The sequence below is a fragment of the Podarcis pityusensis genome, assembly GCF_964106645.2.
Source record: "Podarcis pityusensis genome assembly, chromosome: 7".
NCBI lineage: Eukaryota > Metazoa > Chordata > Lepidosauria > Squamata > Lacertidae > Podarcis > Podarcis pityusensis.
Genome location: NC_138031.1, coordinates 28263186 through 28281507, shown reverse-complemented (window position 1 = coordinate 28281507; position 18322 = coordinate 28263186). Strand labels below are relative to the sequence as shown.

Sequence of the window (18322 nt, the reverse complement as noted above, 5' to 3'; positions counted from 1 at the left end):
AGTGGCTAACCTGTGGCCTATCCAGATGTTGTTGAAATACATATTCCACTATCCCTTGCTGTTGGCCATGCTGGTTGAGAGTGATGGAAGTTGTAGCTTAACAACATCTGAAGCGCCACTTGTTATCCACTTCTGCTTTAGGTATTCTATAGTAACTCCCTCTCTGTTGTCTACCTGATCCGGAAGTGGGGATTCTGCAAATGATTTTTGTGCCCTAAGTACCATTCCTTCAATTCAATATAGTGCTAGAGTCCAATTAAAAATGCCCTCTGGCAAGTGTTGGTTTCAATGTTGGCAGGGTCAGTGTGGTGCAAATGCAGCAGCAGAAACACCAGATTGGTTCTGTTAGGCCATTTGCACCATACCAACCTTGCCACTCCTCATTTCTATCCCAGTATACTGCAGCAACTTATTCAAACATAACTCAGGTGAGTGGTGCACTGTCCACTGCTGAGTAGCACTGCCACAGATGACAAGGGGGGGGGGAGCAAAATGTGAGTGATGGCTTTCTCCACAGAAGCAGTGTGTCTATCGGACTCTCTCCCAGGGAAGATCAGGTAATTCCCTTCCCTAGCATAGTTCAGATGGAAAAGGTGCTTGTATTTGGCCTGACCTTTGGAAGGGGATAGGAACATTCAGGCTTGATACATTTTTAAACTGTCATTTTTAATTATTGCTTTTGGATATGATCTTATCGGATTTTAGGTTGTTAGCTACTCGGGCACTCTTTGGGGAAGAAGGGTGGGATATATGAAGTTAATTTATATTTAATACATTTAATAAATGAATGAATGTCTATGTCAGGCTTCAATATAAATATTCTCAGCTTTGTTTATACGATGAAAGATGCAAAAAGATATTGTAGCAAATAATGTTCATAATGGTATCGGTAGGTGTGATAGATGAATGATCATAAAACATATTCCATTTTCTGCTTCATTATCTTCACATCTCTAAGCCAAGTAATAATGCCATTCTGTGTTTTGTGCAAAATATACCTGTCATCCCTAGACATTATTATAAACTGAATTTTCAGGGAGTGTATAATTTTATTTTGCTTGTAATATAAAGCAACATGAAGGAAAATGCACTGGTAATATTTTATGTTGTATGATTTACCCAATTAAAAGAAACACAAAGGGGTGCTAGAATTTACTCCACTTCTTTTCTTCTCTTAAAAATGTTTTTGAAGTTTGGTATAGGAAGTTGCTTTGGGACTTTGGAACCTCTCCCGCCAAAGATGCAGCACAATGTGCTCACTATTGTTACGGAAGAAAACTGCGACTTTCTCAAAATCTCATCAACAGATTACTTAAGAGTAAAAGAGGTAAGCAATCGTTTAAAAAATCTTAAGTGCACCTGGCAAGAACAAAAAAATGGCCATGCTTTAAAAAAACCACATATTGTGCGTATATGTGTAGAAGCTGCTGTCTTCTATAAGCTACTTGTCTTGCTTCAATGAGTTGCAGTAGAAAGTTGCTTTGAAGCTACATCTCTGGATAAAAGCTTGATTAAAACCTACCAAGATGGACACTCCAGCAGCCATATGCTGGCCTGCTAGGCACTTAACAGGCTCTCTTGATTTTTTCAGTCCCGGGCAGGTAGCGAAATTGGTGGGATGAATTTGTGCCTGAATTTGTGTCAGGACAGGAGGATAGGCAGCTGCCTGATACCAAGTGAGACCATTGGCCCATGTACCTCAGTATTGTCTACTCATTGACTAGTAGTGGCTCTCCAGGGTTTCAGACAGGGGAGAATCCCAGCCCTACCTGGAGATGCCAGGATTGTACCTGGGACCATCTTCATGGACAGCAGATACTCTACCACTGAGCTTCTCCCAAAGGATTGGGGAGTCCTACGTTATGCAGGCCTTCAGTGAATGCTACATCAAAGTCCTGATCTTCAAAACATTGCTTTGAGCGCATTGTAATTGCCAACATAAAGTGCCTAAAAACTGAAAAATGACACGAGCCCTGCCTGTAGGCTTACAATCTGTAAGACATGATACAGATGGGAAAAGCTGTGGGGAGGAGCAAGAGGACAACAAGCAAATTGTCACCTACACATAAGTAAGCCTTATTGAGTTCAATGGGTTTTAGTCTAGAGCCCACAGTGGGTTTGTTTTGAAACAATCAATCCCTCTTCCCAGGGAACTCAGGGAAACTGTAGCTCTGTAGCTGTGCTAAGTCAATTGTCCCATGAGCGCAAGTGTTTCTGTTTGCAGATAAACAATCTCCTTCACCTGCACACTGTTCTGAGGGCTCTCCCTATCTCCCTGAGCAAATATGAGAAGGGTGTTGGGGGAGTAGAGGGGAGGTTGCTGGCTTCCACTTAAATAATGGCTTGGTGGACTCTACTCACTGGTGGAGGAAGGGGGCTGCGGTGGGTGCACATCACCCCGGGTGTCATCCCTGGGGGGGTGACATTGCTGCCCCGCCCTCTGGGACGCTCGCCGTGGGCAGCGCCCCCATGGGTGGCTAGCCCCACCCCTGGGTGCACAACATGTGCGCTGCTCCAGGTGCCAGAACAGCTAGCTCCACCTCTGACTCCACTCCCTAGGTTTTATGGGGGACCACAGTTTGTTAATATTGGTCAGACCAATAGTATGCTTTACTAGGTCTTTGCTTAGCCCCATATACTAAAAATCCTTTTAAAAAAGTTACAAGACTGAAGTGTTAAACCCTATAATGCCCGATAGCTAAATGCTCTCTTAAGTATACTTGATGTGTGTATTGTGTGAGCAGGAACCAAATCCTGTTAATCTCAGATTGGAACCACGTCTCCTTGAAGGGTTCTTCTTGTTGATTCACAACTCAGATGCTTTTGATTTTGCTAAGCAGCAGCTTACACTTCAAACAATCAGTACCGCTTTGTGGACACCGGCAGGATTGACTTTGAGTCTAATTTATGCTACAGACACAGTGTATTTTAGAAAAATAATTGAATGTGTTAATTTTTAAAAAAACCTCACAACCTGAACATTTTCTTTTTTTAAAAAAATTTACAATAAGAAAACAATACAATGCGGGGGGGAGAGAAAAATTTCTGAGATGCAGACAAAGAGTCAAATAAATCTGCTTGCATCCTTTAGTGGTGAGTGTAAGTTATCCAACTGATCATTCTAATGGCTTGCTGGAATGTTGACAGGCTCATAGATAGCCAACATGTGGCATGCAGTTGTTCCTTCGAAGAACATGCACCCACTGACATGTGGAGAAATGTACAAGATCTAGGCAAATGTGCATTGAAATGTATGTATCAGGTGGGGAACCCATGGCCCCCCAGATGTTGCTGAACCCCTACCATCCCTGACCCCTGGCCATGTTGGCTGGAGCTGCTGAGAGCTGGAGTCCAAGAACATCTGGAGGGCTATGGGTTCCTCATCTTTGCTTTGGGTGATCAGTGGGAAGTCCTTGATAGATAGTTGGTATGAGTGACAAGAAGGGAAAGTTTGTTCAAAGCTTTTTTTAAAGTTAAAATATTAATCTAATGGTGTATTCCTGCACTTGTGTATTAAATTATTGAGTACAGGACTATGGTAAAAATAAACATGGATTGCCATCATGTCAATACACAGTCCAGGAGCTCTGTTAACATTTAGGTTATCAGACATGGAATTGATATTTCTGAATATAATGTTACAGCCAGTCAGTGTTCATAATGAACGGATCTATCTTCCATTCATTCCAATTTGTTTCCAATTTGTTAATAAATTAGGTTCAAAGTGTACTGGCTGTATTGTGCTAAAATCTCTACTATTCATGAGCTACATATTTCTTAGTATCTTATTCCATTTCTGCAACTTCCCTTTCCCTGCTCTTTATTTGTTTCTTTCCTTTTAAAAACACACACACATATATAGTATTCCTTTTCATTGCTACTTTTAAGCATGAAACTGTCTTTCAGGAAGTAGCAAAGCGTGAAAAGCTTGCCAAAGAAGAATTAATCCATGCCTGTCCGTGTTATCGACACTGGCCTACGGTATTTATATTTCAGCTGGCTGCTCAGTTAAAATGGAGGAAATTTCCAGCAGACCATGGTGAGTGTCATTTCACTTTAAACTCCAACAATCATCTTCATGATCTGGGTTTTTATAGTTTGGAAAATAGGAAAAATCTAGCCTGGCCCAGCTCAGATCAATAATACCTGAGGATGGGTGTGTGTGTAACCAGACACCTGAACATAATTGATCAGTAGGGGAGGTCCTGGTGGTAGTGTTACTGGTGGATTGGTGCTGACCAATGATAGGACCTTCTTGGTATCCATTCCCCATTTGTAGAATGCTCTCTCTGGTGAGATGCATCCATCACCCTCAGAATTAACATCCAGGAGAAATTAAAATAAAACCCTGTTCACCCAGGCATTTGATGGCTGAAAGATAATGTTCCTGGCAAACTTGAAATTATTAGCTATGAGATATTTGACTGTGTTGAAATGTTTTTAGTTTTTCCCTTACTGTTTTGCCGACTTCTTGTTTACTGCACAGGGCTCATTTGTGAGGAAGGATGGGATAGAAAATTAACCAAACAAACAAACAAATAAATAAATAAGGGTTTGCCAGCAAATATGTGACCATGCAGGCATCCTGTCTCCCTTCATGTTCCTGTAACATTTAGCTCCTGAGATATGTGACATGCTGTCATAGCATAATGCATTTTCACGGGGTGTGAGGGTTGTTCATGTGGGGTTGTGACAGGGAAACACGCAATGTGATTACACCATGCCGTTCATTTCAGGAAGCAAACATTACGGAGAAGAGAGGGGAAATTGGATGCAGGCCTGTCATTCTTAGTGCCGTGCCATTTAGCTTTGCCCTTTTCGAGTGTGCGTGGGGGGTATGTGCAAATGTGGTGCATCATTTTCATACGATTAAGGGAGGATCCCGCTAAATATTTATTCCTGTGGACTGTTTTATCCATTTAAGTTATTAAAGAAACTAAATTACAAAACCTTTTTAATTAACCAGTGGATACTGGAATGAATTAGATGGATAAACTGCATTGGGAAAGAAAAGCAATGACTTTATCAAATTCTTTTGATTAATTAGTTGTTTAAAAATGCTTATTATCCATTTCTTTGCCATGAGTGGTGCACAGTTTGATTATCTGATTGTGCCACAGCATGTGTTTCAATACTTAGCTGTGTTAGCTGATAAAAGCAATTTTTAAAAATAAAAAAGCCAGCTAAATTCCATATATTATCTGCTACATAATCTCATTAGAAATCTCCCCCCTCTTCCTCCCCCTTTTTTTGTCCACATGATTTGTATAATTACTCTTTTGGCTGATCCTACTGAGATCATGGTTTCAGCTGCTTCCATTAACTGCTGGAACACAGATTTGTCAGACTAAGCAAATCACAGTTCAGACAGGTACTATAAATTGATGTATCTTGACTCTGCAGAATTTCATAATGGTTTACAATGACGTGCTACTATTTATGCAGTGTAGGTGGGGAGCCTCTGGGCTGACTCTGACATTACATTTCTTAGGTTTGCCATCTTTAAAACAATGAAATTCTGGACAGAAAAGTTGTTAAGCTTTTTTATTGAGGGGAGGGGCAAGTTGTTGAGCAAAGAAATGGGATGTTTTTGAGCTATTGCTGAGGGAAATCGGCAAAAGCGACACTGCCTACATCAGCTGCCATACGTCCGGATTTACACTGATGTATGACAACCCTACATTTCTGAACATGGAGAGCCATACAAAAACAATGTGAAGCAACAGAATATTGTACTTTGGTTCTCTTAAGAGTTGTATTGAAAAGTAGGTCCCCAAAGTAAAGGTAAAGGTACCCCTGACCATTAGGTCCAGTCGTGACCGACTCTGGAGTTGCGGCGCTCATCTCGCTTTATTGGCCGAGGGAGCCGGCATACAGCTTCCAGGTCATGTGGCCAGCATGACTAAGCCACTTCTGGCGAACCAGAGCAGCACACGGAAACGCTGTTTACCTTCCCGCCAGAGCGGTAACTATTTATCTTGTACATGAAGCTGAATCTCCAAACTAGAATCGCAAACCATGGTCTGATCCTGGCTTACAAACCTGGTCTGGAGGTTATGCATAAACCATATAATGGTAAATTATGGTTTGTACCAAAGAGGAAATTACTAATTCAATCTGAAGAGGAAAGGCACCTCATAAGTCTGTTGCACATTCCCAGTCCTTCAACCCTGTCATCTGATCATAAACGCTGGCCTGATAAAGAAGTGTTGCAATATGTTCAGCTCAGATGCTTTGCATTTTTACTAAGATGGTCTGAACAGCCATCGTGATTTGCCACATGGATCTTTCAGACAGCTTCTTAAGCATTTGTTCCAATGAATTCACTGACGACAGGATTCCATCCCACCTCCCATCCCCTTTGAAATTTACAAGCTCATCTTGTGTTATTTAAGAACAGGTGTTTGTCGCATTGTCGTGGCTTAAATCCTTCCTTTTCTCACTCTTGCATGAGAACACTTTCACAGAGGCATCCATTACAGAGCATTATGTACCTTTAATTGGTAAAAATGCTTTGGGATGAAAGGTGCAGCGTAACTGTAAAATATTACTGTACCTCACTCTGCTTAATTGGGACAGCTGCTTAATTGTAAATCTCCCAGGAAGCCGGTTTAGCCTAATGATAGCTGCCTGTTTATGGTTGAGCCTTAAGGGGCCCGCATTAGCATAAATTGTGAATAACAGAGATTGATTTCGTGCACACCCAGTAATTAAATGTTGCTGAACCAGTTGGACTTCTAAGATACTATATATTCTTTTAGGACAGAAGCTTTTTAAAAAAGAAAAGAAAAAAGACTTGGAAAGATCCAGCCCATTCCAAGTCTAAATGGGTGAGTTTACCCACCACTATCTCATACCTGCCAATTGTCCTGGAAAAAAGGGATGTCCCATTTTTTTCTTCTGAGAGGACGGTGGCCAAAATGGCCACCACAATTTCGGGCTGCACTCTCGCCGCAAAAAGTGTTTTTTCTAGGGTAGCAATCTTGTGTGGTTCCCCCAAATGTGTGTTTTGGGGGGCTGTGCATTTGGAGGTGGGGGGGAACTGCAAACTTGCACGGGTAATGTAACCCCTACAGGAGTGCGACCCTGGAAGGTGGCGTTCCAGTTTTGGGCCACTTCATTTTGGAGGGTATGATATATATATATTTGTGTGTGTGTGTGTGTGTGTGTGTGTGTGTGTGTGCGCCCCTCAATATGTTCTTCTTATTGCATATTCTTGATCAGGGGTAGGCAACCTAAGTCCCGTGGGCTGGATGCGGCCTGATCTCCTTCTCAATCCGGCCCATGGATGGTCTGGGAATCAGCATGTTTTTACATGAGTAGAATATGTCCTTTTATTTAAAATGCATCTCTGGATTATTTGTGGAGCATAGGAATTTGTTCATCGCCCCCCTCAAAAAAAAATAGTCCGGCCCACCACGTGGTCTGAGGGACGGTGGACTGGCCCATGGCTGAAAAAGGTTGCTGACCCCTGTTCTTGAGGATTTGTGCTCATGATGTGGTCACACAAGCCTGCAAAAGTTTGTTGGGCATTCACAGTTACACCACAAGTGGTAAATACTTGTTTTGCTTTTGTTGTGCCATAGCCCCTCTAGACAGCATTGAAGAAGCATCTTGGAACAAACTAAAGCAGAATAAATCCACCGCTAATGCACTATTACTATGTGAGGAAAAATGTTGCAGGATACACCTGCAATAAAACACCAGTTATGGAGAGGTCCTATCAGTACAGTGGTACCTCGGTTTATGAACTTAATCCGTTCTGGAAGTCCATTCTAAATGGAAAATGTTCTTAAACCGAGGTGCGCTTTCCCTAATAAGGCCTTCCACCGCCGCTGCCCTTCCACCGTTCAGATTCCGTTCTTAGACCGAGATAAAGTTTGCAAACCGGGACAGTACTTCTGGTTTTGCGGAGTTCATAAACCAAATAGTTCTTAAACAGGGCTGTTCTTAAACCAAGGTACCACAGTATGATGAATTACTTTGAACCTGTCCCCAGAATTCTGGTTACTGAGGGGAAGGAGGGGCACCAATTTCTTGCATTTCATCTTAATAAAATTATGACTGTTGTGGAATGTCTTTACTATAAAAGTTTTTAAAATATAATTATACATTCTCATCACCTCTTGGGGGGGTTTCTCTTCCCCCCCTTTCCCTTTGATAGTCTATTAAGCCATTGTGCTCCATAAATGACTGCAGCGCATAATTCCCCACATATGCTTTAAAACAAAATCACTAGAAAATTTAGTATATGGCATAGAAATAATATCTTCTTTATGTCTCATAAAAATTTGAATAATTTTCCTTGGAAACTTTTGTCATGTAGCTTCCCTCAAAATATAATGTTTTCATTAAGATAAGGCACAGCGGTTTTTTTTTTTTTACTTGTTTTATATTATTTGACTGTTAACTCCATTTCAGGAAGTACAATAATATACAATAATGTGGTGTATAGGGGGAACTGAATGTAAATTCTCATGTGTGCAGGCAAATGTCTTCTTTTAAATATTATTTTTTTATTTTAAACTCTCAGTGAAGAAAACTCAAGTAACTTCCAGGCTGGCTTCAATGTTGCTTAATAGTTGTCCAATCAAACTGAACCACTGAAGCCTAGCTTTTTAACAGTCATGTGATTCTGTAGATTTTAACCGAACAAAATATTAGCAGAGGTGTGCTTATTACACCGCATAACCAAACATGACAACATCCATCTTCTCATCCTTTATTGCAGAGGTTTTAATTCTGCCTTTGTGGAGTCCTTTACAGGTTATTTGCCAAGTTGCCCCTGCATCTTGCTGATGATTTTGGGAAGCATTTCTAGGATACCTTGACCAGACCAGTATGGTTTTCCTTTTACTCTGCATGAACAACAAACACACTTCACTTGTAGCTGCGCTCCACAGTGTGACTGGTAGCCATTTGCAAGCTGTAATTCTGGAAAGCTTCTTCCATTACTAATCTTCTAACTGAAGAGCCACTGCTTGGCTTGTGGCTTGTCCAAATCCCATCAGCCCCAGCCATCATGGTTAGTGGCCAGGGATGACAGCTGTTGTAGTCCAACAACAACTGGAGGTCACCACTTTGGCTTCCTTCGCTCTAAATCAAGGTTTTCCCTCTCCCACTTGCCTCTAAAAGTATTTTTATCCATCTCCTGTAATTTCTTCCCCTGCTCTCCTTTCACTCTCCAGTTATACCTGAGCCCTGCCTTGCATCTGTCAATTTTTTTCATTTCTCTTCACTTATCTTTTTCATATTCCTTCCCTCCCTGTTATTGTCTCCATCCTCTTTTTATCTCAGCTTTTCATTTCCTTCAACACCTCCTTTAGAGGCTTTTCTTCCCTTTTACTCACCCCCATCTCTCAGCGTTCTCTGCCTCCTGGGCACTTTTACTCAGCATGCAGAAACAGTCACATACCCTCCAACATTTCTCTGATGAAAATGGGGATGTCTCATTCCATAATGATAATGTAAAAAACAACAACACTATACAGGATTGCCTTCAGATGGCTCAGGGGTTGGATAACTCCATACCCTCCAACATTTATCCATTGAAAATAGGGACATCCTAAGGAAAAGGGGGACATTCTGAGATCAAATCAGAAACCAGGACTGCTTCTTTAAGTCAGGGATGTCCTTGGAAAATAGGGATGCTTGGAAGGTCTGCATTCAGGTGCAGGCATTGGTCCACCAAAAAAGCTATGAGTGGGTAGGGAATAAGGCAGGCAACTGAGGAGGCACTGAGATCCACCTGAAAGTGACCCAAGGATGGGTCCCAGCTCACTGTCTGAGAAACACTGGTGCAAGACTTGTATGACCAGGCCACCTTCCTTTCTTCTGTGAACCTGCTTTTCACCCTTCAGTCTCTGACCCTTTTGGCTTAGCACAACTGTGTGGATGGCAGTGATAATTCTGCTGTAGTAGACTTTATAGGTAAGGAATGTCATGGCCTTTCAGTCTGCCATTGGCTTAGTTGCTTTGATGTCAGAGGAGGAGCACAGCAGAATGGGCCTGGGCCAGGCACCCGAGTGCTTAAGGCTGACTTGAGAGATCTGATAATAAAAATTCCAAGATTCTTCATGAGCAATTTAACCAATTCATCCTTGCCAGACAGTATAAGCTTGGATTAGTGATACAGGTGTGTTGAGCAACAGAGTATATATATGGTTACTCATTAATTACTATAAAAGCACAGAAGGCAGATTAGGGGATTATGCTTTATCTGTCAAAAATATTTTCAGCTGTAAAATCAGTTTACATGATAGCTTTGCGTATTTTTAGGCTGAGACACAAATATTGTCAGTCAAGGACTGACTTGACATTCCTGCAGGAAGCCAATAATTTGAGGTTAAGCTATGGCAGTTTTTAATAAAAAAATATTATTTAAAAAGCTTTGTTTACTGATTATAATCCAGAGGGAGTTAACCACCTCTCTCTTACCCTTGCTCTCAAAACATGCATTTCATTTTCAGCCTGAGTTAATCTGGTTTAATCTTCCAGCTAATACAGCTGCTTCTGCTGTCACCTGGTTGGTAAAAAGGTCGCATTTACTAGGAAGGTTTGGGGAATTATATATTTCCATTGCTTTAGAACACAAGTTCAAAATAAAGGGCAGGAAACAGAATGTACAAATAGAATTCATAAACTGCTTTTAAAACATTATTGGCTTTTGACTGCAGCAGAGGGCAGATAAAGAGCAAACTAGGTCTCAGCTGGTTGTCACAAAATTGGAGAAGGGGAATTGACCAATGTTCTGGTTTTGCTATCTCATTGTTCTAAGATTTCAAAATCTGCTGTCAGAAATGATGTAGTGTGTTGCTGCTTTTCTTAAAGGCCTTATAAATCAGATTAATGATAGCTTCCAAAAAGTAACCTCAGCTAAGTGGAACAAATTATGTTTATATCTTCATATATATAATTGTAGTGACCTTTGGCTATTGGCCCAAAGGTGTGTGTGTGGGGGGGAGTAATACAAAAGTGTGCCAAGATTCTCCCTATCCCTTGAAAAATTAACTTTGGTGATTATTTCCTTAGTTTAAATAGTCATTGGAGACATCACATCAGAGCTATTAATTTAACATTTATTTAAAATAAGACATAGTGGTATTAAAAGAAACCACATCTCCCCTTGTGAGCAGCACTTTTAAAATTATCTTAATAGTATGATTTGGCTTGTTTTAAGTTCCAATCCTAATTGCTTACTTTTTCCTTATTGTGAATGGGTTGAAATGAACAGTGCCTCTTCTGAGGTGGAATACTGACGTGGGATTACTCTTAAATTATTACACATAGCAAGGCTAGCATTCATAATAACATAATATGTGATATTATAATCCATCCCCGTTTCATGTTTCATTTCAGGAGCTTGTCTCTGGTGAGTTGGCAACCTATGCAATATACAAAAATGGCATCCGTTAATATCCTTTTATCATGAAGAGTTGAGCCCTTCTGCCCTGCCTCATTGGACTCTGTGGCTTTTCAGACCCCCCACCATGGAGTCTCCATCATTTCCATTGCTATAGGATGACATTTATTGAGATGCAGGTGGTGCTGCGGTCTAAACCACCGAGCCACTTGGGCTTGATGATCATAAGGTCGGTGGTTCGACCCTGATCCTGCCCACCTAGCAGTTCGAAAGCACATCAAGTGCAAGTAGATAAATAGGTACCGCTCTGGTGGGAAGGTAAATGGCGTTTCCATGCACTTAGCAGCTTAGTCATGCTGGCCACATGACCCAGAAGCTGTCTGTGGACAAACGCCGGCTCCACAAACGCCACAACCCCAGAGTCGTCCGTGACCAGACCTAACGGTCAGGGGTACCTCTACCTTTACCTAGGACGATATCTACTGCTGCACCACGGTTCTTGTCTTTCACAAAATAATTTCTGCAGAAGTATTATTGACTGTATTTTTCTCATTACTGAAGATCAATTGCATCTACTGGGTTCTAGTGAGCCTGTTTGTTTCCTTTTGTGGGCAGCCAGAGCTAATATTATCATGTTTGTGTTGCCTGTGACTGGCCAGGAAACTTTGGGTCAGGCGGAGCACCGCGAAGCAAATGGAGGTGACATGTTGGGATTTGTTGAGAGGTTGTGACATATTGCAAACTGGATAGAAAGGATGTGTGAAATCTTTCTAGGTCCTCAGCCTCAACAACATGCTGTTACAGTTCTGCCTGCGTTTTCCTCAGGGCACCTTCAGAGCAAGTAATTTCTGGAGTACATGCCTTGAAGGTGAAGTATTAAATCTAAATGCAGCTATATCAGTAAAACTACTCTCCTTTTTTGTGACGCGACTAAATTTCCTTTATAGTGACATAATAAAAAGAGTAGGGGGTGGGGAGAAAAACACTTCGTGGCAAGGACATCCGGCCTGATATGTTAGGCTCATATACTAATTAAATATTCTCCCAAATAACATTCAAATGTCACAAACTCATCTTTCCTCCCCACTAGTTTAACATGTAAAAAAGGCATTTAAACCGTTTTTAATCCAGCCTCTTATTTACATGATAAGCCACAACGATTCCTTTTAATAGGCATGGATTGCCTGCTTTGAAGCAGCTGGAATTCTTAATTCCACGAAATGGCAGTGCTGCCTCGTCCCCTTTGGTATTCAAGAAGGTCATCCGTCTACTCATAGATTTCTTTGATGCTGCTCATATATATGTATGAACCAGCAGTTTGAAGATAGCGAAATTCAGTCTTGTGGGGGGTGGGGGACAGAATAGTGCTCCGTCATCAGTTAAAATATTTGAAGTAAGATTAAGTTCTTCATAGTATGCCTTCTCCTGACCAATGCTGTCTGAGGGACATGTTTTCATGAAGCATTCCCCCCCCGAATGAAATTGAGTGGGTGAGCAATGGACATATTTAGAAACTTCACATTTTCACTGGTGTAACTGAATGTTTAAAAGAATTTAAACATATTCAAAGCATTTATTTATTTAGAGGATTTATATACCACCCTCTGCATAGGCCACAGGACGATCTGCGATAAAAATGAATAGCTATCTTAAAACAGGCATGACCAAACTTGGCCCTCCAGCTGTTTTGGGACTACATCTCCCATCATCCCTAGCTAACAGGACCAGTGGTCAGGGATGATGGGAATTGTAGTGCCAAAACAGCTGGAGGGCCAAGTTTGGCCATGCCTGTTGTTTTTTTAAAAAAGCCAACCACAATGCATTTAAAATATAAAACAACAAATTGAATGACAATAACTAGTGGTGATGGAATCAGGGCTCTTCTCTTGCAAACACCCTCCAAAAAAAGAGATGCACCTTGACCAGCTACCTGAAGCTGTAAAGAAATGAGGCCAGATACACCTCAGTAGTAAAGAAAGAATCTACATGCAATAACCCACCACTGAAAAAGTCATTTCTTGGGCCCTCACCCCATGTATCTCATCCCATGTAGGAAACACCAGGAGGGCCTCATCTGCTGAACTTAGAAAAGGGACTGGTCAACATGGGGGAAAGGTGTTCTTGTTGTTTGCTGCAGGAGAAAAAAATAGGTATAAAATGAGTCCAATCCTGAACATTCATATTAAATTTCTATACTGTCCTTCATCTGAGGATCATGTGGAGGATTACAATATAAAAAGGGCACATGACCTCTGGACATGTAGCATTTACCTGGAATTTATTTGTTTGCTTATTTCGTTTAATTACTCTTGTTCCTCCTAAAAATGCCTAAGGTATTACATAGCATAAAATAAATACAACCAATGATTAAAAGATCTACAAAATTGCAACATTAAAGAACAGTGGAACAAAGCAGCATTTGCTGCATGTGTCATCTCCCTGCTACAAAGTATTTGGCTTTTTGAACACAACAGCAAATGATACAAATTGCAGTGGGTGATAGCAGAAAACTACTCCAAAGGTAAAGGACCCCTGACAGTTAAGTTCAGTCACAGACAACTCTGGAGTTCCGGCTCTCATCTTGCTTTACAGGCTGAGGGAGCCAGCGTTTATCCACAGACAGCTTTTCCGGGTCATGTGGCCAGCATGATTAAGCCTTTTCTGGCGCAACGGAACACCAAAACCAGAGCAGCACACGGAAATGCTGTTTACCTTCCTGCCGGAGTGGTACCTATTTATTTATTTGCACTGGCATGCTTTTGAACTGCTAGGTTGGCAGGAGCAGGGACCGAGCAACAAGGCTCATTCCATCGTGGGGATTCGAACCACTGACCTTCTGATCGGCAAGCCCAAGAGGCTCAGTGGTTTAGACCACAGTGCCACCCACGTCCCTATCCAAAGCCATTATATAGATATAGATATGAACCACACTGAGAAAGGAAAAAGGTCAAATTATACAACAGGAGCCAATTTACTTTTATTTAGAAAATATCTTCTGGTGGTAACTCCCTCCCTCTCACCCAGCAGTGGTAGCCAGCTGTAAAACTCACTTATTGGCCGCCACTATTCAGAATACATTGGCTTTTAAAAAATAAGATAGATGCACAAAACCCTGAATTCAGCCAATTTGGTGTTCCCCCGTCCCTGGTTTAGATCTCAATCTCTACAAAATGGGCAGAGGTGCCAGCAACAGTGAAATCATTCCTAAGTTGAAAAGTTTTAGGAAGTTGAAAGTTCCACCTTTGAGAAAGCCATGGGCCTGTGAATTTAGAAAATGTCAGTGCGTTCAGAAAAATAACAGATAAAATTATGGTGTTGCCACTGTAATTGAGAGCAGATCACAGGGACTCCAACAGAGAGATGTGGGAACATTGCAGTCCATGTCCTACTTTCGTGGGTGTGTACATGGCGTGGCACACTCTTTTGCTGACAGTGACTTCATTGTACAGATATGGAGATGGTGCTACTCTGATAGACTTAGGGGAACACTGGCAGAGTCTAGGTCTGTTTGTGTGCTCATGGCTTACAACACTTCTTTCACACCTTATTACTTTCCTTAGAAATATGTGCCTGTGCCCTTGTTTTGAGCACTTTCAGTAGACACTGAGATTACATTTCCTTCTCTGTTAAATCCCAGAAGATGTTTGGCATTCCAGCCAAAGTAAAGAAATGAAGGGAGTTCTTCAGTTCTTCGGCGTGAGGCCTTTTGTTCCACACACTAACGGGGACAATGGACAATTGGCTGTGGAAAGTAACCCTTTGTTCCAGATTTCTGGACTCTAACTCACACCCATAGGCCAGCATAATGACTGAACTGGTTTCACCTGGGAGGGACAGTCTTAGGAGCTGAAAGAAAAGCTAGAAGGTTTATGGAAGATTTTCACTTCACTTGGAACTGATTTGGATGGTAGGAAACTGAACACTGCTGTACATTAAGTACCCTGTTTGTTTCTGCACACCCAGTAACACCAGCTAAACCTGTACATTTGTGAATAAACACATTGGGCAGAATTCACCAATGAACGCCATCAGTGGGAGCCTCACCACTCGTGTAATGGGGTTTCCCCCATATGCCCACCCCACACCCCACACCCCACACCCCCTACAATTGGCTTGCAGGGGAAGGAGAACTTCAAAACAGCACATGGGGAGGCTTATCATTGCAAGTAGATGTGCTTGTGCAGAGACAATGCTTGGTTGCCTTTGGAAAGATGTGGGGAATCCCAAACACGGGGTGCCAAAATACATTTAAAGACTCTTGAGAGTCCCATGGACTGCAAGAAGATCAAACCTATCCATTCTTAAGGAAATCAGCCCTGAGTGCTCACTGGAAGGACAGGTCCTGAAGCTGAGGCTCCAATACTTTATCCACCTCATGAGAAGAGAAGACTCCCTGGAAAAGACCCTGATGTTGGGAAAGATGGAGGGCACAAGGAGAAGGGGACGACAGAGGACGAGATGGTTGGACAGTGTTCTCGAAGCTACCAGCATGAATTTGACGAAGCTGCGGGAGGCAGTAGAAGACAGGAGTGCCTGGCGTGCTCTGGTCCATGGGGTCACGAAGAGTCAGACATGACTAAACAACAACAATGTTCATAGGGCTCAGTGACGACTACCAGTTAATAATTAGTGGTCACAATTCAGCAAAGTTGTGCAGGACATTTCTAGGTACGTCTGCTTTGAAGTGAATTCTATGATGTCAAAAGAGACCTGGTGTGTTTATGATTGCAGCCTTCAGCCACCCTCTCAGCTGTAGTGGTGGTATAGCTGCCAAGCCACAGTATTGGGTGTCACATCATTGGCACTGGAGCAAGAATTCCTAGCAAAATAGTACTTATGTAGGTACGTCGAGGGAAAGCTTTTCAAACAATTTCATTATGTGGAAATGATTGTTCTCTACTTCTTCATCTTGCTTTGGAGCTTATGGCAGAACTCACGTTGTTTTGTGAAGGAGCTGTAAAATACTAGTTTATTTTAAACCACCAACGGCTTTTAAAGGGCTCAGCAAGAGTTCAGACAAAAATGGAGGGGGAAGAATTCCCCCACTCTGGTTAAAGAAACAAACGTGCTTATGTGCTTGTGAATGTATGGATAAATCACCGGAGAAGCTCTATCCATTGTGCTCAAAATTGGAGTAGAAATTAATAATGGTTGGTCCTAGGCTTTGGCCATTAATATAAATGAACAGCAGAAATCCTCCCACTTGGGACAGGGCGAAAGGGAGCCGGGAAAGTGCATTGCTATGATTTTTCACTGCTCCCTTTCCTTCCAAGGCAGGTTGTGCAGGAGAACTTCCCAGTAGCTCTAACCGCAAATGTATACAGAGACTGTGTGTGTGCATTTTCTGAATGAAGTTGAAGTTAAGCCCCTCCCCCCTTTTGTTCAGGACTGCAAACTTCAATGCCAGTCATTGCCAACAAGGTCAAATCTGGCATCTTTGAGTCTGAATTCTAATTCCATTTATTTATTCATCATTATGCTCATAAGATACCCCATGAAATAAATGCTTTGGGCCTAGTACAGAAAAATAAAATGTAACGATAAAACAAAGGTACAGTAAAAATCTGCAATAAGTTTAAAAACCCAGCGAGCATAAAAGCCAAGTATAAAAAAAAAAAACCAGCACAAAGAAGACAATAAAAAGCAAACGAGTGGCAATTGCTGTCAGACATGGAATTTAAAAACCACCCACTGATTGGCGTTTGTTATGATTCAGCAGTAAAACACAGGTTTTCCCAGGGAAAGTTTTGGGACAGGAAAACACAACAACCCACATCGACATGGAACTTTAAAGCCTAGACCTGTTCTGGATGAACCCTTAGACTAGTACACAACCATATGGGCACCAGGCAAGCATCCCTACGGAGAGCCTAACACCAGTTAAAGAACATTAAAGGATGTCCATGCCAGCCAATTATTGCATGCTTTATTTTCTTAACTACCCTGCCCTGATTTCTGTTCTGCTTTTGATGGGATTTTGCTCCCATGGTGGTACCTTCAGGAATAAGACATCTGCTGCAAAGGTACAAGGCCCACACGTTATGCTGATTAGAATCTACAGAAACTGAAGAACAAGGAAGAAAAGAACCAAGGGTTTTAACAAAGTGAGCCCATCACCGCTGCAGAAACAGGCTACAGGAATGCCTACAAAAATTAACTTTCTTGCCCTTTCCCTCCCGTATTCAAGGTGTTAATTATGCAGCTGTGAATGGGGTTGCTATTATTAATGAAAATGTTCCATGTATTTAGCTGTTCGAAACCAGGTTCTTTTTCCTGGCTACATGGCATGTCAGGACTGTGCAACAAAAAGTTATAGAGTCTATGGGGGGAAGAAATAGATTTTATGACAAGTTTTATTTAAACCTGCAGATAAGCTGTGTGTTGTAATTCTGCTCACCAGGAGCAGTGGCGCAGCTCATTACTTCTTCTGGTGGGAAAACCCATTGTCTTATACAGCCCCACATTTTCCTTCACCTTTGTTTAAGAGTGTCAGGCATTTGTCTTAAGGCAGCAGCTCATTTTGCTCGCGAATGTCTCTGGTAGCATGCCAGAGTTGTAAGTCATGGTGCACTGGCCACAAGGTTTGGTTTACACCCAGATCCAGCACTTCAGAAAACACTTTAGAGGCTTCCTGTTTCAGCTTTGGGTCTTAGACAGAGGCCACAATGGGGGGGGGGGGGCGAGGCTTCACTCCCGCCCCCCTGCATCCACTATTGGGAAATTTTATCTAAATGGCCATAACATTTTGATAAAAGTGGAAGAGATTTTGCAAGCATAGTTCACCCCTCCAGAGTGGATCGAGCTTGCCAAAATTTCAGGCAAACCAGTCCAGGTCTTTTCTTCCTTTTCGTTTCTTTTTGTCCTAGTCAGCTTGTTTATTTTCTTTTTTTTTTTAAAGGAAATGTCTATACCCTTTTAACTTTTTAAGGTAGAATTGGGTGACATTTGCAGGCAAGCTCA

General features: G+C 41.8%; 1 protein-coding gene across 2 annotated transcripts in view; it reads left to right on the top strand.

Moving 5' to 3' along the window:
* CNBD1 (cyclic nucleotide binding domain containing 1) overlaps positions 1-18322 on the top strand; it is a 143263-nt gene that overhangs the window by 93182 nt on the left and 31759 nt on the right. For both annotated transcript variants that reach the window (XR_013988494.1, XM_081013168.1), the window contains exons 7-8: positions 1193-1327; positions 3907-4039. Coding sequence is in view for 1 of the 2 variants with exons in the window: in XM_081013168.1 (XP_080869294.1) it covers positions 1193-1327; positions 3907-4039 (268 nt within the window). In the remaining variant the exon portion in view is untranslated. The remainder of the gene's footprint in view (positions 1-1192; positions 1328-3906; positions 4040-18322) is intronic.